Raw genomic sequence first — 13,817 nt, forward strand, 5'->3', positions numbered from 1 at the left:
GTACAGAGTATGGAGACAACATAGCAGCAGTCTACACCAGCCAGCTCAGAGATAGAGAAGAGATCCTGCTCCACTATGTGTACAGAGTATGGAGACATCATAGCAGCAGTCTACACCCACCAGCTGAGGGAGACAGAAGAAGAGATCCTGCTCTACTGTGTGTACAGTGTATGGTGACATCATAGCAGCAGTCTACACCCACCAGCTCCGAGATAGAGAAGAAGAGATCCTGCTCTCCTGTGTGTGCAGTGTATGTAGACATCATAGCAGCAGTCTACACCCACCAGCTCAGAGATAGAGAAGAGATCCTGCTCTCCTATGTGTACAGTGTATGAAGACATCATAGCAGCAGTCTACACCCATCAGCTCAGGGAAGATATGTATCTCATAATGGCTAGAAATGGTGCTATTTCTCATATACACATATCTGCTTCTTCTGAAAAATCATCTGAAGAGTTAGGTATGATTTAATGGTGGGATGGCCCCTTTAACTCTGTGATTCTGCAGGGGTTTTAGAGCTTTCTATATAAAAAAAGAGCTCAGAGAGATCCATTATTAACCCTTTGAAATCCAATTTTGGATTCAGGGTTTTCTAGAGGGCTTTCTCTTTCTGTCATTATACTATGGTGCCATCTGCTGGCTAGAGCCAGTACTGTGGTATAGGACATACTGGAGAGGCCCCCGATAACAGAGCGGCCAGTAATATACAGTAAGAATACCCTGCCGGACGTCTTCCGACATCGGAGCTGCACAGTCTTCAATCAGAATGTTTTCAGACGTCAGACGGTGGATTGGAAAGGGTTAATACAGAATTGTTAAACTATTCAGAGTTCAAAGATAAAATAGCGTTCTAATCTCGTCATTAACTCTAAGTGATTACCAATCGCTCAGGCACTATAACAATGAATAAAAGAAAACCTCACAAAAAGTAACCGTTACTTTTCTGAAACAAGAAGTTTATCAAATCAGTTCTTACGATAAATCTGAAAGCTGGAAAAAAAACGGAATAATTTACATGGAAAGGTGCAGCAGAAATCGCGCCAATCGTTACTCATTAGTTTTTCTTTGTGGCACAATATCAGTCTTTATTAAAAGTGGAACTAATTGCACTTTAGGGGATAGAAAGGGAGGAATCAATATTTGGCAATTCGTCAATAGTCTTTGTATCAAAGGAAAGGTTTTTTCAAGGTTTTTTTTTTTAATACTTTTTATTATCCAGGTTGGTCGCACTTTGCATTTTGTAGTCTCCAAGGCTGAAGGTTATAGAGTTTCTTTTGATTGTCGAAGGTATCAAAAATTTTAGTTAAGAAGCAAATCCCTTTGTAGCCGTGATTCCAATATCAAGGCTTCCAAAAAGAGCAACAAATCACTGCAAGTCGTCCACGATTGTCATCTGGACCCTATCCCACCACCTTTTGGATCCCTGTTGAGATGCTACTACCTCTTGGAGGATAGGCGTCCTCTTCTCCTGAGGTGAAGGATCTTAAGAACACCAAGTTCTTGCTCATAGTCTCAGACTACAAAAAGTGCCAGTCTTGTTCCTTGTCCCTTGAGCAATGTGAAGAGAACGCTCCTCTCTGCACATATCACCAGAGCAAGTAGAGGCGTCAGTCTCTAAGTGTTCCAGGAAAGTTCAGAGTTTTAGGCAAGGGTCAGCGCGCACCATGAGTCCTGACGGAGAGGAACGCCGAGTCCTGACTGTTGGTTCAGTGTTGGACTAAAGGGATATTCATCTGAAATATATTTTAGCTCGTGAGACCCAGCTACGATTTCGTCTGCTTGGCTTTCACCCTATAAACGAAACAAAAGAATACATGAGATTGATGAATTCCAGACTGGATGACCTCCAGCCCAACAAGTAGTCGGAAAACCATTCTGCCTTCCAGAGGTGCGTAAGCCGCCAGATGGGTTCCATTCTCCCGACGTTGTTATCTCCTCATTGGACTGCTGGTTCATTAGTAACAAATATATGTTCTTTTTTATCATTCACTAATGTATTATTTACGTTGAAGTTGAATAGACGCAGCTCATTACTCATTCTTATCATTTCTTACCTGAGAGCCGGGTCCTATTGACTGTCCCGGGTACTGTATGGATAGCGTTGGCTCTGTCTTTAATACCGGAGTGGTGTCTGTTGTAATTGATGATGGAGAGTTGTTCGCTGATGTGTGTGCGCCTGGGAGAGAAGCCACAGGGATATAATTGCCGAGAGGAAAGTCTACACTTTTTCATTTAGGCTATTTACACACGGACGACTAAAAGGTTGTGCTCAAGGTTCGCAGGCGCAACTCTTTTGTTTTTTTTTTCATATAGCACCAACTTATTCTGCAGCACTTTCAAATAATTTATGACCCCCCACCAAGCTGGGTACTTATTTTACCGACCTCAGGAGGATGAGTCAACTACCTGAACCACATGGGAATTGAACTCACAAACGTCAGGTCATGAGTGAGAGCTTAGCACTCTGCACCACATGGGACTCTGGTCAGTCAGTACATGGACGTCCCATTTGTGTACTGTCCAATGTGCAGGAGACTGTACATTTATATGTGCTATTCTCAGTGACTGTGCAGAAAGAGGACCTGGATTAGTATGAAAGGAGGTCTAAACGCGCCATCATGCACCATGATTTTGGCGCAAACACTGGTGTTGACTAAGCCGACTAACAGATGGTATAAAGTTAGACAAAGTTGTCCAAAAATGTGCCGAAGCATCCAGCAATCACTGTGATAAACCTGGTGCATTTTAAGACTGTCTAGTCTAAGTTTGTGCTGTCTATTAGACAGCTTAAGTCTGCCCCACTGTATTATGTATGCCTAGTGCACTGCCTGGGGGGGTTGTGCTTAACATGGGTAACCCCAAAGGAAGAATGCCTCCATCTATAGAGGATGGGAGAGATTCATTAAGACCAACATTTCATACACAAGTGCCAAGTAGGCATAAGGAGACTTATAGGCCATGCAACGCTGCCTGGTAAATTTGGTATGCAAATGCAAGATGAAATAATGCCTCTGCAGCGCCACCTATTGGAAGAAACCTAATTATAAGTCAATGTCTGACTTCTCCACAAGAAGAAACAGTACCCCTTCCGACACATATCACAGACATTTCACCCAGCAACTACTGTGCACTGATGAGTGCAAGACCCTCGAAACAGCCGTCTGTAGATGGGTGTCTTTTCCTTATGGAGTAGATTTGGCTTATAGGCTTAGTCATGTTGTAAGGCCTGTTAGGTGGTTGGATGTTGCCTAATTGGGAAGCTTTCCATCAGCTGGTTCTGCAGAGGCATTATTCCATCTCCCATTTGCACACCTGAAAAAGGACTCAATCTGAGTCTGAAACGTGTGGGTTTGAGGAAAAGAATTCTAGTTTTAGACCAGCATCCATCAACTTTCCCATGAAAGCACCAATGGACCATTGAGTCTACTGACCTTATTACATATCTTTAAAGGACTATAGAAGAAGTATTATTGAGCAAACTGAACCAGTAGAACCCTGTATTGGGTTGAACTTTACTAAGTGTTTGGTCCAGCATAAACCTGAACCGAGCTTTTAGCAATGTTCTACCTGAAACACGGTTCTACTGGTTCAGTTCGCTCAACACTAGTACTGAACACTGGAGTATAACACTGTATAAGGGACATGAAAGCTCTGTATAACACTCAGAGAGCAGCTTTCATGGCTCTTACAGAGTGTTATATACCAGTTTTAGGGGTATTGGTGAACTTCTGGTTTGGTTCAAACTAATTCGGACTGAACCAAACTTTTTTCAAAAGTTTGCCAAATCGGTAGTACCAAACCTTTCAAGAGTTTGCTCATCACTAATGCTCAGTTATTGGTTATGGAAGTCTTCTCCATCTACAACCTGCTCAATCTTTTATTACCTGCAGTTTTCCCTTTAGCATTTTTGGGTTTCCTTTTTCGAGTTTGGATACTTTCTTTCTTCATGGCTAATGGACGAGGGACCTGGAGACAGACAGAAGGCGTGAGTCTCTGCTTTGTGTTGCATCTTATGGACACTGTATAACATAGCGGTGCTGATTCTGTACTTACCCCATGCAGCTTCATGTACAGGCCACATGCGTTACATACAGGTTCCCCCTCTGAATTCCGCCTCCATAAGGTTGTAGTGGTTGTGTGGCAATTTGTACAGCAAAGTCCGGCCCGTCTGGAGGAGGACTGCAATGCAGAATAAAGGTGTGGGTCATAAAAATGCTGTTTAGGTACTAAGCATCCTTATACATGGGGCGATCATCCTTTAGATTCTCACTCGATTGCGAGAATCTAAATGAGAACTGCTTAGTATAAACGCCTGGAGTGACCGACAGCGAAAGATAATGCATAAAATCAGAACGCTGATTGGCCCATGTAAAAGGGCAGTTGTACATCTATGAACTGTAAATGGGGGCAGGCGGGTCAGACCGATCCCTGGCCCTCTCCGCCTCTATTTCCTCAACAATGATTGGCCCGCTGCATGTTTACGGAGATTGAAGGCGGGCTGGCCAGAACGATCCCCGATCCGCCTCCATTCATCGAGCAATGATCATTCTTGTGTAAAAAAGCACAGGAGCGAATATCCCTAGGATGACTGTCCGGCGCATAAAGGGTCCGGTAAAAGGGCTCATTTTTAGTACCAAGATCATGCCCAAGGATAGAACAAATTCCATATTCTCTTTCCCATGCATACAGATTTTTTTCCTGTGCTCACTGCTGCCCCCTACTGTGTAAATGCCCTTTATAAAAGTCGCCAAGAGGAGTGGGGGAAGGGCAGTGACTACTCCGCTGAGCACATTTTTGGATTATAAAAAAAGTTGCCACTTTTAAACTATTTCTTGCCATCGTTGCTCCCCGCGCAACCAGAAGCGTCAGAAAAGTTTTCATATACCCTATTTCCCTAAAAATAAGACATACCCTAAAAATAAGACATAGCATGCTTTCCAGAATTTTTGAGGATGCAAAATGATTTTTCAGGCTTTTTGAGGATGCTTGAAATATAAGCCCTACTCCAAAATTAAGCCCTGCTAACAGTTAATTAAAAAAAGTCAATTTAAATAGTGTCCAGGCAGCTATACATGTAAAAAAGTTAAACCTTCTTGAACAAAAATTAATATAAGACACTGTCTTATTTTCGGCGAAACACGGTAATTGCTCAGAACTGCGGCACGTTGGCTTTTTTCCGGTAAAAGCATGCAGTGGTCAACGAGACCGAACCGAAGCATGTTATTTATGGCTTAATCAGAGATGACAAAGAAATAAGGAGTTAAAGGGTTTAGCGAACGATCAGAAGATTTTATCTCATGATGAGAAATTAGAAATAATGATGGTGGGAAAAGAAAAGAGAAAGAATAATGCGCGCTGCCGTCCTGTAACGCTCCGGCACCTAATCTTTCTATATGATGTTGCTATGGCAACACTTGGAAACATTGTAACCTGCTAGTAAGTTAACTATGAGACCTTTGTTCCTTCTGCCTAATGCAAGTGAAAAGAGAGAAAGACAGAAGAGTTTGTAGAGAAGTGAGAAGAGTTGTGCGGACCGGCGACGGGGAACAGCGAGACTTTATGGCAGACGAGGAGAAGATCAAACGACTCACTCCACCCAGCCTGATTCTCACCATAGACATTAAATGCTGGTTGGCAGATCTCACATCTAGTGTTAATGGGGAACTAATCCCACATGTGCCAGAGGTATCTGCTAGCCATAACCCCCTCCTCATGACATAGCATGCATGTTAGTGGGGGGGGGTTGCAAGTTAAAAGGTTTTTCTTTTTAAGGATGGGGGGTTTCCAAGTGCATTGATGCAGAAAAAACTGAATTCTGCTCCCTACCCCTCACCCCGATTATACTCACTTTGCCATCCTTCTATATGTCCTACATCACACACTTTTACATGGTTAGTGATGATATTCCTGTTATATCCCTGGTGGTCTAGAGAGGCTTAGTGGTTAATATCTAGTATCCCTGGTGGTCTAGAGTGATGAAGGGGATAATATTACTATCTCTTATCTATGGTGGTCTATGATGGTTATGGAATAGTATCTAATAACCCTGGAGGTCTAGGGTGCTTTATATAGTTTATGGTTTAGGGTATTGGAGGGGTAATGCTGGTGGTCTTATCATAATTAAGGTTCGCAGGTGCTGAGGTGTGTATTATCAGGTTCTGTAGCAGCTGAGGTGTGCAGTATAATGTTCTGCAGCAGCTGACTTGTGTATTAGGATGTTCTACAGCAGCAGAGTTGTGTATTATGATGCTCTGTAGCAGCTGAGGTGTACAGTATTATGATATTCTGTAGCAGCTGAGTGGTGTATTATGATGTTCTGCAGCAGCTGAGTTGTGTATATGATGTTCTGCAGCAGGGGAGTTGTGTATTATGGTGCTCTGCAGCAGCCGAGGTGTGCAGTATAATGTTCAGCAGCAGTTGAGTTGTATATTATGATGTTCAGCAGCAGTTGAGTTGTGTATTATGATGTTCAGCAGCAGCTGAGTTGTGTATTATGATGTTCTGCAGCAGCTGAGTTGTGTATTATGATGCTCTGCAGACGCTGGGATGCAGAACACAGAAGCATGCCTAATATTGCACCACTTACCTCTGTGACATCAGAATATAAAGTGCACCCCAATACTATTTACAGACCCGTCAGAGGGAAATGCCTATTGTATCACAAGGAGTATGTGACCACCTGTAGAGGACGACTATGAAGAGCCGCCCGTACTCTGGATCATTGTTTCTTAGGGCCCGCTCAGGGGTCCGGCAGGACAGAGCTGCACCATTATAGTGGGGGGTAGGGCAGTAAGGGTCCCCCTTTTTGTCTGAGTTCCTGCAAGGTGAAAAAAGTTTCGCCCTCCCTTCTGTAGGAGCCGACTACCTGCGACCTCTGCATAAAGCACGTAATAAAGCCCACGGCGGAACGGGGGCGCCGCTCTGCGGCTACGCTAATGGATAACGCAGTGAAATGAGCGCGGTGTTTATTTCTGCGATGTGAAGGGTTAAGTCATCCTTCGCTGGCAGCCCCGGCGCTGGAGACAGGCGGAGAAAGGCAGAGTCTCCATTAGCCGCTTCCAAAAATATTGTCTCTGCAAATGTTTCTCCCTCCTAGATCCTAAATCTTGAGCCGCCAGTGATGGACGATCTCAAGGCCCCGGGGCTTGTCAAGGACGGCAGAAGGACCATATTTTACTCCTAATTTCCTCTCAGTTTACTTTAAACTAAAGGGGCCGCTCACATCCCCCTGGCAACGTCTGACCTTGTCTGGAGGAACCTCAGGCGCAAACTTTGAACTGTGCGGTTTATTTATATAGAAGGGAAGGCCGCGATGTTTGATCCGATGGAAGGGGCGGCCTTACATCTACTGTCTTATCCCCGGTGTAGGGGAACAATAAGACGTCTACAGGCGGAAAACTGAAATGATAAGCGCAAAAAAAAATGCTAAGATCAGTCCTTGCGCCCGTTCGCCCCCAACATCAGGTCTTCCGTTAATGCAGGATTCGTGGCGACGATGACCGATCTTGGGGTTTTTTTGCCTTCCTCTGGATCAACAAAACAGGAGGCTAACAGGCGGGACTGGATGGACATTGTCTTCATTCAGCCTTACGAACTATGTTACTATGTTACCATCCTTCCTGTATATGACTCCGTCAGGATCACGTCTCCCAACTGTCCCTGATTTAGTGGGACAGTCCTGGGTTTTCGGGGCAGTCCCAGCAGACACGTCCTGTAGGGGCGAGCAGCCAAGAGAAGCCCTCTCCCGTATCAGTAAGATGTTCACTTAACCCCTTCAGGACCAGAGACTTATCACTTTTTGTTTTTTCCTTTTTTTTCATCCCCGCCTTCCAAAATTGATCCTTTTTAATTTTGCCATTGACGGGGCTTATTTTTTGCAGGACGAGTTGTATTTTTTTAATGGAACCATATAATGTACAGAAAAACTTTTTTAAAAATTTAAGTGCGGAGAAATGAAAAAAAATCAATTGCGCCATTTTTGATGGGTTTAGTTTTTACGGCGTTCACAGTGCAGTAAAGATGACAGACAAACTTCGTTCTCCGGGTCAGCGCGATTACCGGGATGCCAAATGTAAAAAGTTGTTTTAATGTTTTTCTATTTTTAAAAAGTAAATACTTTTTATTTTTCTTTAAAAATTACTTTCCGTCACCAAATATTGAGACTATTTTATTTTTTCGGCTTTTGGGCTGTGTGAGGGCTCGCTTTTTTTTGGGGTGGGTTGTAGTTTTTATGAGTACTGCTTTGGGGTACAAACGTCTCTTAAATCACTTTTTATGCAAATTTTTTGGAAGCCAGGATTCCCCAAAAAATGTACAATTCTGGCACTCCGTTCTTTTTTTTTCTTTTAAGGCCTTCCCCAAGCAGGATAAATATTGTGATCGTTTACCGTAATACTTCGGACTTTTATGTACACAGTGATACCAAATGGGTGTTTTTTTTAATTTGTTTAGTTTTTTTTTTATAGGAGAAATGGGAAAAGGTTTTTTTTAAAACTTTTCATTTAAAAAAAAAAAAAAAGTAAGTCGTTAAAAATACTTGAATAACCCCTTTTTTACTCTTTCATTTAGTCCCCACCTGGGACTTGAACTTGTGATCATTGGTACTATATATTACAATACTGCAATATTGCAGTATATATCAGTTTTCGATGTTGCCTTTCCAGCCCTGCTTTGGGTAGAGCTTGATAGGCATCTATGCATGGCAGACCTGACAGCCTTCAGAAGGCTCCAGACTGCTTCCTGACTGCATTGGCATCCTCTGATCGCTCTGCAGGGGATGCTGATGGGTGGAGAAAGGGGCCACCTCCTGCTGACTGTTTAAATGCATGGTGAGCTTTGACCGCGGCAGCTACCGGCAGCTCGTCCCTCATTCACTTCTGGCTATGACGATCATGTGGCGGTTGTGATTGTGTTACCCAATACTGCATAAAAGGGGGCATGCAAGGGCATTATTACTGAGGGGTGCAGGGGGCACTTAGGGGAAGTATTGCTATTAGGGAGTCACCAATGGGCATTATTACTGTGAGGGGACAAAAAATATTTAACCCACCCAGCAAATAATTGTCGGCCTTTTCATTATTCAAAGGTTGGGAGGCATGCCAGTCATATGACAAATCTGGGAAGGTACTGGTTCTCCTTGAGGTGATTAAGCTGGTGAAGAAATTCTTACAAGCAGTGCTTCCTGGGAGAAAGTATGCAAATTAGCTCTCCTCCAAAAGGAGGAAAACTAAAAAATAATGTCAAAAACTGCACAATTCTTGCTACAAAATCCACAGAATTGCTGACAGCGCCCCCCAGAGGCTGCGAATACAAGTGTGAAGGGATCCTAAGGCTTTGCTCACATTGGCATTAAGACGTCTGTTTTTTAAGTATCCATAATATAGCGGGGAAATCATCTCCTTTTTTCACACCCCGCTTCCTTGCTGCACCCATGGTCTGTATGAGGGGTCCCTTATTTCTTACTACATTGACTTATAATAGATCAGGTTTAGGGGGGGGCGGTTGTTATCCTGGATGCCGCAGCAGCCTAAGCTATTTTGACATTTAAAATTGGAACTAATGCAAGTGTGAAATTAGCCTAAATTGCCTGAAAATCAATATGGTCACCAGTAGACAGACTCTGGAATAGCATATACTCATATAAGTCGTCTTTGGAAATAAGATGAGCATCTCGCACCCAAAGCTGAGTCATTCCATCGGTCTCATAATATCAATATGGGAATCAGGTGATATTAGGATATTTATGGCTAAGATAGGTCTAAAGAATTGATAAGAGCCGGTGGAAACATAGATGGAACAGGGTTCAATAGGGTCCATCCTGTTCGGCCTGTATGTTCACATCATAGCAAGCTCTTCTCCTCACACAGGTAATGCTCTTCCATAGAAGACTCTAGGTTATTATCACAGCTCACCTCCTCTCCCTACCTGCACAGGTCACAGAACATGCCTAGAAAATATTCCCACAGAGGTCTATAGGTGATGGTCAGTGCTCACCTCTACCCACTCCCTGGCCAGGTCACAGAGCATACCTAAAACACTCTTCCATACAAGTCTATAGATGATGGTCACAGCTCACCTCCTCCTCTCTCTGCAAGCAGCACGGATCATGCCCACACAACACTGTCCCATAGACGTTAATAGGTTTCCTCCTGTCCATTGTGTCTATGGCCTGTGAGTTCTGCTGCAAAGCTTATCTCTAAATGGTGTTATTTGCAGCTCATGCAAAATGCCCCCCCATCTACAATCAGAAAATAAAAATAGAGGGCTGATCTAATAACTATGCATAATATATCAGGGGACAATACAAAGATCTCTCCCATCATCTATTATACCCAGGACTAAGGTGACAAGATTTTCACATGGTCAAAGCAGGACAGAGGGGTGTGGTCGGGGGCGGGGCTTATCACAACATATGATTTTACCTCTGTCATTATAAAAAGTACAGCGCTGATTCACAAAAGACTGGGAGAAAATTCTGCAGTTTGTAGTGGCCTCACCTGAACAGCTCCTAAGTCAGCTTGAGGTATGCTGCCACATACATAGCGGCCTCAGTAGTAATAGTGCCCCCTATATCAGCCCAGTAGTAATAGTGATCCCCACAGTGGCCTCAGTAGTAATAGTGTCCACCTATATCAGCCCCAGTATTAATAGTAACCCCCACAGTGGCCTCAGTAGTAATAGTGTCCGCCTATATCAGCCCCAGTAGTAATAGTGCCCCCTGAGACCAATATACTTACCTCCTCCTTGTCTTCAAAGCGCTGTCTGCTCCTCTGCTTGGCACTGCTGCAGGCAGAAGTGTGTGCGCCCAGACTCCTTCTCCCTTCTCCTGTAGAACCACGGAGGAGAGGTCAGGGGAGGAGGATCCTGGGTGCACACACTGCTGTCAGCGTGTGCATCCCACAGCAGTGCCACTGAGTGACTACCAGCTGGGAAGCCGTGGCACCTCAGCTGGTAATCACTTTCATGGTGACCAGACAAAAGCAGGACAAAAGACTGTCCGGCTTAGGGACCCTGGAGAAAGTGGGACACAGGGTGCCAAATCGATACTGTCCCGCCTAATTCGGGACGTCTGGTCACCTTACACAGGACTATAAAAAGGGCTTGGCTAAAGGCATTACATATACTGTGTATGACACCCACCATCGCCTTCGTTTGCAGCTCAGCAATATGTGCCGGAAATCATGTGCCCACGTGTGTTGCCCCTCATGGCAAGGCTTCTGCAGGATAATGCTCGGCCGCATACGGCAAGGGTTTCCCAGGAACGCCTCTGCCAGGTTGCCACACTTCCTTGGCCGGCCCAGTCTGCACATTTATCGATGATTGAGCATTTATGGAACCAGCCTACAGGACCTAGAGGTCCATCTGTGGGCAAATATGCTGCAGGATACCATACAGAACCTATATGTCTCTATGCCCATATTATGTATCCAGGCTAGAGATGGCTCAACAGGGTACATAGAAAGTTTCATCGGACCCCAACAATTCCTACTTGGTGCATTATCTCTTTCGTCAGTCAGTGTAACTCTATTCACCCAGTTACCCTTACTCAACAATGGACTAGCGGTACATACGGAAAATACCACTTCCTGCCCAACATGGAGGATGTACAATATTTCCACACAGTCAATCAGTCAGCAAATAGAGAACGATGGACATAAATATAGTGTACATCTATAAGTGCAGACATAGCTGAACGCACACTGACCCTCTGTGAATGACCCCTAATTTGCCTCCCCCCCCCCCCCCCCTTACAAAGTAGTTGGGAGGCCAGTAGTCTCCTGTATGGTAGAGGACTATCAGTCAGCCAAGAGTTACTGCGATGTGAAGATCTAAGCTCGCTCCGCAGTTCTCTCCTTGGAATTGTCTTACATTAATAAGTCTGATTGCCAAAAATATTTCCAGAATAAAAAATAATTTCCTATAAAGAGATCTCAGATGTCACAGAAGGCGAAGAGCCGGGGCCAAGACCCAAACAGCTTCATTACTAGCAGGACGGAGACGGCTATGGGGAGCGCCGCGGCCACCTCCGGCTAGGTTGGTCAATGTCTGAAACCGGACGGACACAAGGTTCGGCCCAAATTAACCCAATGTCTGAATCATTGATTATAGGGAAATCTAGTAAACTGGCTATACAAAGATACAATCTTACAATATTAAGCTATTGATGGCCTATCCACAGATGAGATCGAGGTGTCATTCGGTTGTAATGGCAGTCCAGAACCCTCTAAAGGCCCCTAGGGCTGTCATCAAGGAATGCCTATCAAGATATAGACTGTCTGTGAGAATGCAGTATGATGCAATACTATAATGGTATTGCATTATACTGTATGAGCCATCAAACAATCACAAGTTCAAGTCCCCTTAGAGAACTAAAAAATAAGCAACAAAAAAAAGTTTTAAATTATTTCAAAAAATAAAGGATATTAAATATTCAACATCCGCTTTTTTCCCATATTTGAAAAAAATAAACATATTTGGTATCACGAATAGTCCAACCTACCAAAGTAACACATTATTTATCCCGACCAGTGAATGTTGTCGTAAAAAAAAATACAAACACCATAGCGCTTTTTTGGTCACACCGTCTCCAAGAAGAAATTTAATAACAAGTGGTTAAAAGTTGTATTCACTCCGAAATTGTTCTAATGGAAACTACAGATCATCCCGCAAAAAATGAGCCCGCACACAGCATAATCGGCGGAAAAATAAGAAAGTTGTGGCGCCCAGAAGATGGCAAAAGTAGAAAAGAAACACTACCGTGTTTCCCCGAAAATAAGACAGTGTCTTTATGTATTAATTTTTGTTCAAAAAGGTTTAACTTTTTTACATGCATAGCTGCCTGGACACTATTTAAATTGACTCTTTTCATTAACTGTTAGCAGGGCTTAATTTTGGAGTAGGGCTTATATTTCAAGCATCCTCAAAAAGCCTGAAAAATCATTTTGCATCCTCAAAAATTCTGGAAAATGATGCTATGTCTTATTTTCAGGGAAACAGGGTAGTACAACAAAAAAAACTAAATAAACTTTTTATCACGTAATCATACGGACTCGCAGAATACAGTTATCATGTCATTTTTGCCGTAGTGTGCCAAAGCATTAACACCCCAAAGATGGCAAAATTGCGGGTTTTTCTATTTCACTCCACGTTTTTCAGTACATTATAAGGTACATTACATAATACCACTGAAAATGACAACTCGTCCCGCATATTCGTGAGCTGCAGGCTAATGCCGAGGCCACTGATTGGCAGCTCTCTCTGCACGGTAATACCCATGAACACCCAGGACTACTTTAAGTAGTCCTCTATGCATCTTCCGCTACCGAGTCTTGAAGTGGAGCTCCGCTCATCCTTTTAACAAGTATGGTATTGGCCTCTATGACACGCACTATTTTGCACACTTCTGCATCGTCCCTTTAAGGCAAAAACACATTGGCGTATGCGCTAATACGCTCGCCGCCATGGAGAGTATTAGCGCATGAATCGGGTTTGTTTGTTTTTTTGACTACTCCACGCTCGTGCGCGAGAGCTTGAAGAAAAAAGTGAGAAGATACGTCCTGCCTGTCTTCCTCACACGTAAAAAAAAAAAAAATATGCACGAGAATCCGGATAGTGGAAACTAATGGTTTCGTTTCGGCCGTTATGCGGCCATGATTTTCACGGCCACATAATGGGACTAAAGTATGCCTATGTGTTTAAGCCCTTGGGGCAGCCGCACATAGGTGTAAGCGTATACCCGCTCGCTATCATGAGGCGTATATACTCTATGCATGGCGCACGATCGCGGGTTATTACACCCGGATTGGTGCATTTTGCTG

The 13,817-nt window shown here is 43.7% G+C and overlaps 1 protein-coding gene across 1 annotated transcript in view; it reads right to left on the reverse strand.

The window, feature by feature from the left end:
* Positions 1-1,029: 1,029 nt before the first annotated feature.
* GATA5 (GATA binding protein 5) overlaps positions 1,030-13,817 on the reverse strand; it is a 36,682-nt gene continuing 23,894 nt past the window's right edge. Inside the window, exons 4-7 of the mRNA XM_066585825.1 lie at positions 4,054-4,179; positions 3,885-3,966; positions 2,055-2,176; positions 1,030-1,791 (exon numbers count right to left, since the gene is read on the reverse strand). Coding sequence (XP_066441922.1) covers positions 1,642-1,791; positions 2,055-2,176; positions 3,885-3,966; positions 4,054-4,179 — 480 coding nt within the window. The 3' untranslated portion in view covers positions 1,030-1,641. The remainder of the gene's footprint in view (positions 1,792-2,054; positions 2,177-3,884; positions 3,967-4,053; positions 4,180-13,817) is intronic.

The sequence above is a fragment of the Eleutherodactylus coqui genome, chromosome 13, assembly GCF_035609145.1.
Source record: "Eleutherodactylus coqui strain aEleCoq1 chromosome 13, aEleCoq1.hap1, whole genome shotgun sequence".
Lineage (NCBI taxonomy): Eukaryota > Metazoa > Chordata > Amphibia > Anura > Eleutherodactylidae > Eleutherodactylus > Eleutherodactylus coqui.